This window comes from Lycorma delicatula, chromosome 1 (assembly GCF_047948215.1).
Source record: "Lycorma delicatula isolate Av1 chromosome 1, ASM4794821v1, whole genome shotgun sequence".
Taxonomy (NCBI): Eukaryota; Metazoa; Arthropoda; class Insecta; order Hemiptera; family Fulgoridae; genus Lycorma; species Lycorma delicatula.
The window spans coordinates 197,195,892-197,209,972 of record NC_134455.1 but is presented as its reverse complement, the minus strand read 5'-3'; the positions used below and the strand labels follow the sequence as shown (position 1 = coordinate 197,209,972).

Below are 14,081 nucleotides of genomic sequence, written 5' to 3'. Positions count from 1 at the left end.
TAGTGCCATTTTTCACTGACATAAGCTGATGTTATTACTGGTAGATTTTTGCACTAGGAAAAACATATTTAGGATGTGGTTTGAAAGTATATTAAGGTGTGAATTGTGTCTGTTAATTTAATTTATCATTATGTGTAATATTCAAGTGAGACAATGTGATTCTTTGTGTACGTCTAATAATGAGTGTGTATTTTTCATTTTTTTTTTTAGGTGAATTGTTAAATTGATGAACTCTTTAAACCTTTCACTCTTATATTGTCAATACATAAGTATTGATGATATTGTTATGAGTCTCATCTTGTAAACCTGGTTTGATGAAATTTTTGTATTTTGTGAGCGATTTGCTTGTTTACAAATTATGTTATTTGGTCTTTCAGTAAAAAGTATTGTGTTTGCTGTTGCCTCTTTGTTTAAAAGTGATTTAAAAGTGTTTTGTGTTTCTGTTGTTTGCCCTTTTATTTGAGCTGTATTAATTCTATAGAATTTTATTGATAGTGGTAAAAAAGAGAAACCTTGTTGTTGTACTGCCATTTTATGAACTTCACACTTTGTACACTGTGCCTGTTTTGTACTGTACAGGAACTGATTTAATAAACATAGCATATACTCTTAGCGTTTCCCTTATTTCACACCCTTCAGTTTCTAATTCTACTTCAAGAAGCATTCCAGGTGTTGTGTAGTCATCAAGATGTAAGATAGTGCTAGTTATATTTTAATGGTTCTGCAATTCTTCAATACCGAGAACATTTCTGAGAGTAGCATTCTGAAAATTAAAGAATTTGAAGCAAGATAAAATGTCAGTTACATAACCCATATTAAAGAAACACATTAAATATTAACAAGATAAGTTCATGTAACCTCTTACAAGAACTTCGTGTTAGAAATCGTTTGAGAAGTTCATGTATTTTTGTGTTTATTCAACCCACAATCCTTTTTCTCTGTTATTCTCTAGCACCTTTTTCACAAGCACAAAGTGCTAACTGTTATCACCTCAGTTGCACAGTCCTCTTCTGAACCACTATGTTGATTCATATAAGCTCTCTCTGCTCAGCTGAACTTAATGTTCAACTGTTTGTGTTAATCTCTAGTGTGGCTCAGTTAAAAGATTACGTGGCATTCTCTATATTTTTGTTTTGAGATGGATTCTTCCATCTTGAAAGAAGTTGCAGTCCTTTTTTGGATAAAAACTCTAAAACTGATGCTGCTTATGTTACTTGATATGCATAATTTTTTCAGTGATTTTGATTCACCCAGATTTCATCCTGGCAGATCAGTTTGAGCTTTTCTTCTGTTTCTACGGAATATATTTTCTTTAACCGAAACTGCAATGTCTTTTTGTATTAAATCTTGTATATTGTTTTATATTCAGTATTAAAATTAATTATTTCTTAGTTTGGTTTGAGCTTTACAGTAGTTATTACATAAAAAGCCTACAAAATTTAAAAAAAATATAGGCAAAAATAAAAAAGGAGAATTTTAATTTTAAAATTTTGTTTTTATAAAACATTAATTCAAAATTTACAGTATAATTTCCTACACTAAATATTTAAAATTGTATAAATATAAATAATGATAAACCATTATAAAGAATATTATTTAACAGAAGTAACATTAACTTCAGAAAAAACATTACTTGTGATACAAATAACAATAAATCTTGTCATACAATATACTGAGTCGTGCCATACTACTTTTTTTTTTATCTAAAAATGAATTTATTTTAAAAATTACTAATTATATATACTATAGCTACTACATTAAACAAAATTATAAGAGAAATTTTAATTGAAATTTAAATATTATGTAGTACATTAAAAAGAACAGTACTAATCACCCATTCATTTACCAGCTATTGTTGATAGAGCAGCTGGATGTTCCAGCTATTGGCATTGGAAGCTGCAGCTTACTTAATGGAATGGTAATTTTATGGGCTTTTCTAACATCTCTATTTTTCTCTCCTGTAGTAGCACAGAGAGCCCAAGAATGTGTGTTTGTGAATGCACGGTTATTCATGTATGTATGTATTCTCAGTTTAATGAATATTATACCTATAGAAACATCTTTGTGTTATCATGTTGCAAAACAAAAATTTTACAAATCTCAGTTCTTTACAGTCAATTTTTATTTTTTACCAAAATGACAACCTAAGATTTTATTAAAAAAATTAATAAGATTAATTTTTATGCCTGTTATCTATACCTAACAGATGATAATATTAGTCTGGTTTCATGATTACCAACTGTCATTGCAGTATAAAACCTATTGTTATGCTACTGCAGCAGAGAGAAGAAAGCTGTTTCATATCAGTTTACCAAGTAGTTATAACTTTGAATATAGTTATATTTGATTGCTCCTATTCATATTAGGAACTTATATATTCTTAAAATTATTTATTGTATGAATTATGACAAAATTTATGAAATTGTATGAATTTTATAAAAAAACTTTTTTTATCAATTTTTCAAAATTATGTATATTTTAATTTTATATTAATATGTGAAGTCCCTTATTCAATTTCAAAAACTTGCTCTATAATTTTCATTTTTCACTGTATAAGCATTCAGAAAGTTTTATTTAAAACTATTTATTCAAATATTTCTAGTCTTCTCATGGAAATGTTTCCTGTTACATTGGAAATTTACTGTAACATTGTTATAAGATAACAGATGAATGGGAGTTTTATTTATTTTATGTAACATATTTTTATTATTTAATTACTCAAAAGAGGTAGGTTTCTCTTTACAAATGAATATGTTATATTTCTTGTTTATCTTTGTGATCTAATATATACTGTGCCCTAGTTAAAAAATATTTTGGATTTTAATTGTTGATGTAAGCCAAAGTACAATTTTGATAATTTGTTCTACACATTTAAGTAATATAAAGTAATTTATCAACAGGCTTTAAAAAGTATTTAGTTGTCAGTGTTGATATTTTTTGTTAACTGTTTTAAATGATTCAATTTTCTTAAATGTTTCTCAAATTTTTAATAATCTTCTTGATATTTCATAAATTATGTTAACACCTTTTTTTAATAGAAGAGAGGGCATTACTTTTAAATCATTAATAATCATATCTTTTATTATTGAAATTCCATACTGTTTTGAAATAAACTGAAATAAGAGTAATGTGTACAATAATACATCATAATTTTTTTTATTGCTTTTTGTTTTTACTTGTCTGATGCATGTGTTGTGTTTTTCTTACCGTTGTCCTTACATGATTGCCCTCGACAATTCCTTGCAGGCGTCCTACAATTCATTTGGAAATACTACAGTGGTACGTAAATATGCCATGTTATGTCTATTTTTTGTTTATTGTGTGATATATTTGCATTCAGCTTTGGTTAATTTTTATTTTAATGTGAAGGGTTTCTAGTCTAACCATTAATTTTATTATTCACTGGTTAGTTTCACTAACCTTACTTGTGTATTCCATTAGCATTAATTTAACATTGTTATGCTTCATTGTTTTGGGTTGAATTTACATATTGTAGTTTGTAGATACTTTTAAAATGTTTTATTTATGATTAGAACTGGTAATGCTTGTTGGGTTGAATGGAGTGGTTAATTTGCAATTTAACTTTTAGTTGATTTTGTTTCTGTTTATACGTAATTTTTTTCTAAATACTGAAGATTAACCAGAATATCTTTAATAATATGAAGGATTATATTGTAATTCTGAATACATGTATATTTTTTAATCCTTAAATGATGTGTTATTTTTTGTTATTCATTATGTAAACAGGTAATTGGCACTATTAGTCAGCTCATGATGGAAACTACCATGGACCCATCTGCATTAAAAGTAAACTTAAAGCTAACTTCTAAATACATGATTGACTGAAGTTTATGTATAATTTAAAAAAATATTTTTCTGTGATTATATCAGTAAAAATTAATTGATATATTCATGGAAATATATATATTTTTTCTAGTCTTATACATCAAAATAGTACACTCAAACAATTATGTTGTTAGTAGGTATGTTAAATATTTAGATCGTTCTAATATTCTTTGTATATCTTTAAATAGTTTTCCATTCTTAATCCACATCTTGCTTAAAATTTTCACGTAAAATTTATTATCAAACAGAAAGATTGTGATCTATGGTTTGAAGTTGTGTGAAAGCGACTTGAATACCTGTGTATATCTAACAGAGTATGCTTTCTCCAAATAGAAATTTATTTTTATTACAATTTAATGTTAAAAACAAAATTTAAGAAATTAAAAAAAAATTTTCTTTCACTGAATATACTTTATTTTATTCAGTTTGTCATTATACTAAGCAATGCTGTCATCAAGCGACTTATGCAGAATATTTTTTTTTTGTATTGCCAAGTAATTATTTTAATGCATTTCATTGTTTGAGTTGTACTGCCTGCTGAATTTTGCTTGATGTTCATTCCATGACCTCATTTGCCAAATTTTTTAGTAACACTTTTATTTGGTGGTAACTATTCTATTCATATTTAACCTGATGTATATTTTCTTGAAGTATCAATCATTATTTAATTTGTTAGGCTAGGGAAAGAAAACACATCAATCTAATGTGTCATATACCTCAGTAATTTTAACCAAAAAAAAAAAAAAAACTATTAATTACTAATTTAAACAAGAAATGTTTATAAATTTATATATATGCAGAAAAAAAAATCTTTATCCCACGTATTTTTTAAATGTGCTTTTATTTCTTTGTCCTTATCAGATTTCATGTTGTGTCCATTATTTTAGTGATGGTAGATGTTTAAAAATATTTGTACTGGACCAGAACTGTTTTTAAAAATATGCAATGGCTTATATACCAAAGGAGTAGCCATATTATTATAATCTTATTTGTCTTTTTATCTCTGTTTACAACAGAAGTCAAATACATCATCCTCCATGAAATTAGATTCATGTTTACTAAGAGAAAATGTAATTTTAGCTTTTTTTTCTGAAGTTTACATATAATACAGAATTGAGTATAAGTTATAATTATATAAACATGATGAAATGTTATTTGACCAGTAGTTGGAGTACTGTTTTATAAGCAGAAGGTGTGTAATAACATTACAGCAATCAGGCTTCTACATCAACTGATCTCAGGTTCAATCCTAGCAAGAATCTAGCATCTTTCCAATCTTCACTCAGTCCATCTAAATTTCCTTATTAAAATACATAAAGAAACATCACCAAGCTCCTAATAATAAAATTTTAAAAAGTGCCTAATACAGGTGATTCAAAGAAACGGGAAATTTTAAAAATTAAATAACGTTAATGAAAAATGTTTTTTTAGAAAATGAATTTTATTTCATGTAATTGTACAAATGTTGCCATTTTAGGATACATACATTTTAGTTTATTTTTTAAAGATGACATCTTCCAGGTGACCTCCTCTTCTACGTAAACACTCACAAAGTCTCTTCATTAATTGTTCATGGTTTGACGTAACATCTCAACTGGAATTTCCGCAATTGCTTCTCAGATCTTTGCCTTCAGTTCTTCCGCAGGTCTACTGTGGAACACTTTGCTTTTAAGGTGACCCCACAAAAAGTAATCACAAGCTGAGAGATCAGGCGATCTGGCTGTGCAACGGACGCTGGTGTAACTGCGTAGGATTTTCTTGTGCCCAGTATCTGAAATTTTGCTTGTTAAAATCCACTGAGGTGGAAATGCGCTTCGTCTGACATCCACAGTTCGTGAACAAACTCTTCGTTATCATTTATCTTCTGAAGCATTACATTACAGAATTGTGCTCGCACAATTGCATCGTTCGGTTTCAGTTCCTGGACGATCTGCAACTTGTATGGATGGAATTGCAAGTCCTTCACTAACATTCTTCGAACACTTGAACTATGCAATTGTAAAGATGCTGAGAGACGACGGATTGACCGATGTGGACTTCGTGTGACAGCATCTTGTAAAACTTGAACATTCTGTGGTGTATGGACGGTTCGCTCACGGCCTGGAGGTTTCTTTTTCATTGCTGAACCAGTTTCCTCAAAATTAGATATCCATGTTTTAATTGCATGTGCTGATGGAACACGGTCATGTCGTCCCAGATTAAAATGACGGCAAAATTCTCTATGCGCTCCCTCCACACTGTCATTGTTTTTGTAAAACGCTTTGATAGCAAATGCATGTTGCGCACCACTCCAAGGATTCATGACAACTAAATGGCAGGTTAGGTTAGAGAGGCTGGCGCCACTTATCAAGTGGTACCAATTGCCCATGGCTACCAACACAACTTTCAAAATTTCCCGTTTCTTTGAATCACCTGTATTTTTACTATTGGGTAATAACAGTCCCAGCAGATATAAAAGAAAGCTTTTTCAAGTTGAATTCCCTTTTTTTAATAGCTTCACTAATATTTTGTCACTCTTATTTTAAAACTGTTTATTACGGTGGAAAAATAATTTTGGTAGAATACTGAGGTTAAAAAAAAATCATTTTGACGTAAAACGTCCTTAAAATCACACCAAAACATCCAGGTACCAGAACAGAAATTTTTAGCGTAACGAAAAGGTCTATATCATCCGCCTTAATAACTCCGTAACTATTAGCCTCAGAGACATAAATGCATTGTCATTTTATAACTTACATGGTCAGTTCGCTGATACGACTTTGAGTTTGCATCACTGGCAAGCAGGTTGGTGGGGAGGGGGCACAGTGCAGATCGGCCAAAACTGGTGCTCTCGCTCATTTCCATTCAGTGTAGCTCACGACTTAGACGTGATACCACAGCGATTCATGTGTTTGTGTTTAGAGTTTGTCGAGATAGGTCAATTTAAGTCAGGAGCATCACAAAGCTGGCACGGCGTGCTCATTGAACGATGCCAATGATGCGAGTACCTCTACTTACTGCTTATTATACCTTGTCTCTTACTTCTCATCACAGACCAATGTTGAACAAAATTGTCGTTTAATATTAGTCAAAATAAATATCATGTACGATTTAGTGTCTGTTTTATGTTAAAATTAAATTTATTTATTGCGCAGTTAATGTCTCAAAATTTCAATGAATACACTAAAAGTAATTTGCTGGACATACTGACCAACCAATTATCTGTAGATTTGGCCAAATGAAGGAACTAAAATTTTCCATGTAGACTTTCAGTTTTGTTAAAAAAAATACAATGGTGGCTCTCCCATTTATTTTTAAAAGTTGTCATCATGAAATTAATCATTAAAATAACTTGAAATTTGACAATAGTTAAATAAGTATTTTAATTATTTGACATTTATTAAGATTTATTGATATGAGCAGCTTGAAAATTGTGTACACCAACGTTAAAGGAGGTAGAGATTATTTATTTAATACCTTTATAAGTAACAATTTGCTTCTTGTTTAGATTAATTTTGGTTATGTTCGAGAAAAGGTCAAGATTTAATTTGCTATATTACAGGAATTTTTGCAATTTTTTTTTTTTACAAATTATGATAGACGTTAGAACATATTTTTTGTTAGCCACACTATAATTTCATCAGATTCAACCACAGTATATGAACAATTTGAAAATTTGAATTAATGTTAACAAATTTCATTAACTGAATTTTATATGTATATATATATATATATATATATATATATATATATATATATATATATATATATGTACACAAGGGCAAATAAAAAATTATGTACAATCTACATTTTATTTAGAAAAGGTAGATGTCCAACATGCACATAATATTTCTACATAGTCATTTCCCTTGACAACCATTTCCCTTGGTCCAGCAGTCCACAAGCTTACATATTCCTTCCAAGAAGAAGATTTTCAGTTGGTCACAAAGCCACTTTAGTACTGTTTCCTGCACATTAAGAGCGTGTAGAAAATCGATGATCCTTGAGAAGCCCAAACAGTTGAAGGTAACAAGATCTGGACTGTAGGAGGGTATTCCAGTACCTCAAAATTCAATTTGTTGATGGTTTGAACGGTATGGCAAGCCATTTTCAGGCAGGCTGCCTTGGTACCCATCGTGCACAGACTTTTCAAAAGCCAAGCTCATCATGGATGATTTGATGAGCAGAACCATGACTGATGTTCAAAAGACACTACTTCATCAACAGTAACTTGCCTATTCACCAGAACCATCTCTTGAGCTTGCTGAATCTTGTCGTGCTGTGTTAGAGGTTGACAGGCGTCCTGCTTCCTTCTCATGCATCACACTCGTCCATCCACTTTTAAACTTCTCGATCCATGAAAAAACACCTTAACATGATAAAGCACTATCTCCATGTTGTAATAAAAGTCTACAATGAATTTCATTCAGCCCCTTATACACTGTCCTACCAGAGAAATCAGGCTGCTGCTCATTGTTCATTCTTGGTGTAAACTACTAGCAAAGCAGACATATTTACACTGTAATAACCGGAATGCAAATGATGCTATCAGAATCAACTTTTGCACATGTGACTGCAGTTGTACCAACTCTAAACTCACATGTGCAGAAGGCAAATTTGACTAGCATGAAGGTGTGTTTGGCGAAAGTGAAGATAATTTTTGTCTCGTCCTTGTATTTATAATAAATTAAACTTCATTAAGTCATAGAAAGCAAAAGTTAGTGATTGGATGGATAGTATATATCTATACTAGTCTAATTCTATTGAAAAAAACAAAAAAAATGTGTACAATTATGCAACTTCAAAGAAATTTAAGCATAATATATATTATTACTTATTATCATGCTAAAAGAGTAATTGAATAGAACTATCCAATTGAGAGATGTTTTTTGATCCTTAGATCAGCTTCAGCACCGATTTTTAATTATTAAGGAACTAAAAGTAAAGCTCAAAATGATCTAATGTCAACAGAAACAGTAAGAAATAGAAAATAATTTAGAAATATTTTCTCAACTAATGTTGCTTGTGTTTCTTTGTGATCAACAATAATAAGAGTAATGATTAATTGGCGAAAAGTAATGATAGTAAAAATAATACTAATAATTAGAAAAATATTATTAATTATTTATTCATTCTAAGGTTATTTTTATTATTAAGGTACTTAAATTTAACAGTAACCTATGATGTTTGATGAATTTACAGCATATGAAAAGGGTTGTCTGATTAGGATTCAAATCCAAAACTTTTAGATGAAAAACACTGCTAGTTTTCCATAAAAGTTGGCAAATTATACATGCAGTTTTTATAATTGAAATATAAAATAATGAATTATTGAATAATTTATGAACAGAGCAGCAATGGTAAATCGATGAAATAAGAGAAATTTCAAACTTGTGTTGCCGTTCTTTCAGTCTACGAATTTTGTTTTATATCTTCATGTTAGGCAGTTTGTTTGTTAATATTGATATTACTGATATAAATTAAAACAACCATTGATTCAAATTAACAAGTGTAAGATGTTACTTGATTTTTTTTTTGGATTGAAACGAGCTGTTGGTAATTACCAAAGTCTATGTAGTTGTTCCTAATTGTATTATTAATAGAATTAAGGAAGATCTCTGATATTTAACTCTGTGATTTAACTAATTAACTGACTGAAAGTATCATTTACTTGCATGCACTTGTATTATAGATATATATAAATCTCATCAATTTTTTTTGTAGCCTCCATATCTTTCTTTTCTTTTTATGATGAAATTAAGTAGACTATAATGAATAAAATGCTACACAGTACAACAAAGTTCTAATGTAAAAATTTGGATCAACTATCATAACAAGGTTATACTAGTAGAGATGATGGTAGGAAAAATAATTTTGTTTTCTTTTTTTACTGTTTTTGTTCATGATGGTCAGTGTAGTATAATGTTTGCAATTACAAATCAAATATTATACTAATTAAAAAAAATTACATTGAAATATTTTCAGTTGTCTTTGCAACTACCTTCAATGACTACTGCTGTTAACACACTAACATCAACTGTTATTGCTGGCAGTTTTGTTTTATAGTCCATTTTTCCTATGTGTAGAATATTAAGATTGTTATCAGTACTGGTGAATTTATGTCTGTAAAATGCTCAGTAAATGGTTGAATCTTTTTGTGTAGGACTTAACTAATTGTTAATTGTGTTTTTGTTTGAAACGGTGACCCATTTGATCAATGTGTAACACTGCAGTCCAGGGGAATTGTGTTCATTTGGTGACTGCATTATGTATATAATGATTTATTTTGTTGTAGGCTACATTGTTCCCAGATTTTTAACATTTATGAGTTATATGTATTTATGTGTTTATTTTATATATGAGTAAGTCAATGAATGTGTTTTGTAAATTTGTGAATGCTAGGTATTTGTAATCTTGATTCTTCTGTTAGTTTTCATGCAGTTGGGTGTGTTGAATAGTCTGTAGATTGTACATCTTAAAAGCAGATGGTGAATGAAAGTGTTTATTATTTTTTATTTTCTGAATATTTTGAAAATTTGTTTTTTTTATGTTGAGGGCAAAAAAATCTATTTGTTTATTGTGTTTATTTGTAACTAAAGTTTAATGTGCAATACATTTTTTATGTATGTTGATAGTTATCACATTGTGTTGAGTTGTTTTGGTAAAATAGAGTAATGTTTCTCATCAAATGAATCTGTCAGTATATTATTTTGTTATTGTGTTTTTAATTTAATTAAGTGTTTGTTCTGTGTATTATAAAAAACAATTCTGATGGAATCTTGGAAATAGATAATCAACAGGAAGGCTATCAGTTTGTTAGTAGTATTTGTTTTGGAATGTAATTTTGTAATATTTTTTCTAATTTTTTATCAAAATTATTACAATATATAATATTGTCTGTAACTAAGAAAAAAAAAATGTATGTATATGAATTTTTCTTAAGTTCCATTGATTATTTATCCGTACATTTTATATTGAAGTTTTTTTTATATATTTTTCATCTATGAAATTGTGTTGTTATCCCTGATTTTGTTTTTTCCTGATTCTACTATACTGAATTATTTATTTTAACTAAATGCAAATGTTTATAAAAGAATCTATGTAGATTAAAAAAATATATTTTTAATAAATTCACTTCTTTGAAATTTTCAAGTGTGTGCTGTGGTATATTTATATTTGTATGGTTTGTAAAGATTATAAGTTTTTAAATATTACTCTCAGTCAGTGCTTCAAGATATTGTTTTTTTACTCATACTTGTAGATGGAAGAATGACAATTATTTTATTTTATTTTTGAGAAAATGATTTGATTAAATCATTACATGGAACTGGTTGCTTACTTAAACATCTGTAAAGATCATCTTTTGTGATGAGGCGGGTGCTTCATTAAATTTCAATGGTTGTAGCATGATTAACAGTATTGGTATCCATGCAGCGTGTTGATTTTGCTTGTATGATTTAATTCGTTTTGCATGTTTAGATTTTTTTGTGTAACAGCAATAAAAATTTTATTTTAAGTACCAGAATGATTATTTATTTTATTAAAAAGTAAACTATTATAATTTATTTATTAAAGTATAATTTAATAAGTAAATTATTTTATTAAAAGTAATTTTATTAAGTAATTACTGGAATAAACTTTAAACTTATTTCTAATCAACGAAACTTTACAATTTTAGTTTACTATGAAAATATTTAGAGTACTTTTATAAAGAGAATTTTCAGTTGACTAGAATTTTTCAGATTTGTTTGGTGTATGTATGTTTGTTAAATAATCAGTAATCATTGAATGAAATTCTGTTTATTAAGTTTGAAGGTGTTGAAAATGCATGAAAGATGTAAAAGTGTTATACCAGCCTTTCTCTTTTATTTTTGCCTTGTAAAGTTAAATAAATTTATTTGTATCTGGCAGGTTTTATAATGATGTGCATTTAATATTGATTTATTAATCTGTTTTATTAAGAATGTATATAATTATTACTTATTTCCTCTACTATGAAAATTGTCTGTCTTCTTAGCTCATACACATAATTTTAATATTAATATTTGGTTTTAACTCATTTCATGATTACATTTACAGCTTTGTATAAAAATGTATAGTCCATATTTTTATATATGTTTGCAATCCCCCCTTACTCAAATATATAATCACGTGCGCACACACACACACACACACACATCCTCATTAATTTTAATTAAGATTATGAATCTAAGTAGTAAGGAATAATGGAAAACTGGATTTTTTAAAATTTCCCTTTTTGGTTTTAAGAGTAGCTGGTTTTCATTACTAACCTGAAATTTACATATTGCTGGTGAAACATTTTGAATACATAATGTCAAAACATTTTGATCTGCGCAGCATTTTTTTTTCTTTCTTTTTTATTAATGCCATAAAAGTAACTCATAACTTACTCTTTCTTCTGCTTCATTATTTATTGTTTGTTAGATTTTTACTTATTCCGCAAATGTTTAGTATTTAATTATATATGCCATTTATTGTAGCAATATAATTGTGTTTTATTTGAAAATCGTTAAATTGTAATTTTGATTGGTCTGATAAGAAAAGAAAATTAAAATAATGAAAAGGATAAATGCTATCTTTATATTTATTTCATATACTAGATTATGACTTTTTTTCATTAAAAGTTGAATGAGTATTTTGTGAGGAATCTTTACACAGTTTCATCACAAGTATTGATAGGTTGGATGGTAATGTTAAATATTACCTTATGTCTAGATGGCCAATCTACATTGATGTAGAAATTAGACCTTATATTACACTGAATACCATTACTATTAGTTATTATTACTCTAGTAATGACCATAGAGTTAACTTTAAATCACTATATTTATTCTAGTATTTTAATCTAGCTAAAAGTTAATTTAAACTTTTGGTTTTAGTCCTGAACTAAATCTACCGTTTAATTCTCATAATAATGGCATACGTTGTAAAAATTATATTATCAAACTCATTTTACATAAAGTGATACAACGTTTTGGACAAATTTGTCGTGCAGATTTTGTAGATTATGAGAAATGTTACAAAATATTAATCTTCATTTTTATTAGTGTTTATCCATAATTTGAGTCACTTTAGTTTTCATTCCCAAGTGTTAAAAAAATAAAAATTTAATTTTTCTACATTTAAAATTTTGATACAATTTGAATTCTTTTTTTTAATGTTTCATTTTTGGTTTTTATATTAATACTTAGTGCTAGGGTGAGTGTTTGTGTATGTACAGTGCAAACATGTAAACTGTTCATATTTACAGTATAATCAGTCAGAGTATACTATTAAATTTTTGAGCATATAATGCATGCTCTATTAATGTACATTTGAACATGTAATCTGTGTATATTTACAGTGTAGATTGTACACCATTGATTTTTTAAAGATGTAATTCAAAATTATGTTATAGATTTATTGATTAATAGAAGAAAAGAAGAATAAACAACTACTTTCAGTTTAAAAGGAAGCTAAAAAAACAATCTTGCTTCATTTTCTTATGTTTAGTGAAACTGAATCAGTTTTCAGTGGGTATAATATGGAATCTGGATTAAAAAATTGAATCCAAATTTATTGATGCGATAGTTAAGTTTGGGGGGGGGGGGTTGTTATAATCATGGAAACATCACTCAGGTCTTCTTCCCTCAATTCTGGAGCCATCAAAGAGCTAAAGTTTATTTTAAAAAATCAAAAAGTAGATGGTGAACTGAACATTTCAGAGTTAATAGTACTCTTTTATATTATGCTGTTTCATAACAGGTTCAAGTTTTGTTTAATTTCTGTGTTTATAAGTGAGTAAAAAATGGTTTTTGAAAGTTGTTCAATTTTATGGAAAGCTATCAAAAGTGATATCAACTGATTTTGAATCAAAGTTGATTTTTTCACATCTACTAAATTTTTAATTAATTTTATGTGGCAGGATCGAGATGGAGCACCAGAAGGAACTACACCTACTGCAAGAAGTAGTGAGAAAGCTTGGTTGGCTAAGGTATGGGGTGACTTGGATGTGCGGTATTTAAAACCCTTATTAACACATGCTCGTCCTACTCTTCTGGAGACCCTTCCTGTGTGTTGCAACCCCATCGCTAGAGTATTAACAACAACAGAGCAGATGACACAGGTAATCTTTTTTTCCTATGAGGTCATACATGTAATGGCTGCTTCCTGTTTCAAAATGCTTAATGGCTGGAAAATAGTTTGTAATAAGTTATGAAGCAAGCAACATACTGTTAGTGTACATTGGAATTCAT

At 28.6% G+C, this 14,081-nt stretch overlaps 1 protein-coding gene across 7 annotated transcripts in view; it reads left to right on the top strand.

Moving 5' to 3' along the window:
* The window catches only part of Nhe3 (Na[+]/H[+] hydrogen exchanger 3), a 211,701-nt gene that overhangs the window by 137,856 nt on the left and 59,764 nt on the right, over nucleotides 1-14,081 (top strand). For 6 of the 7 annotated variants that reach the window (XR_012756898.1, XR_012756899.1, XM_075369806.1 and 3 more), the window contains exons 12-13: nucleotides 3,247-3,279; nucleotides 13,751-13,951. Coding sequence is in view for 5 of the 7 variants with exons in the window: in XM_075369806.1 (XP_075225921.1) it covers nucleotides 3,247-3,279; nucleotides 13,751-13,951 (234 nt within the window). In the remaining 2 variants the exon portion in view is untranslated. The remainder of the gene's footprint in view (nucleotides 1-3,246; nucleotides 3,280-13,750; nucleotides 13,952-14,081) is intronic. The other variant, XM_075369834.1, reaches the window with a different exon arrangement.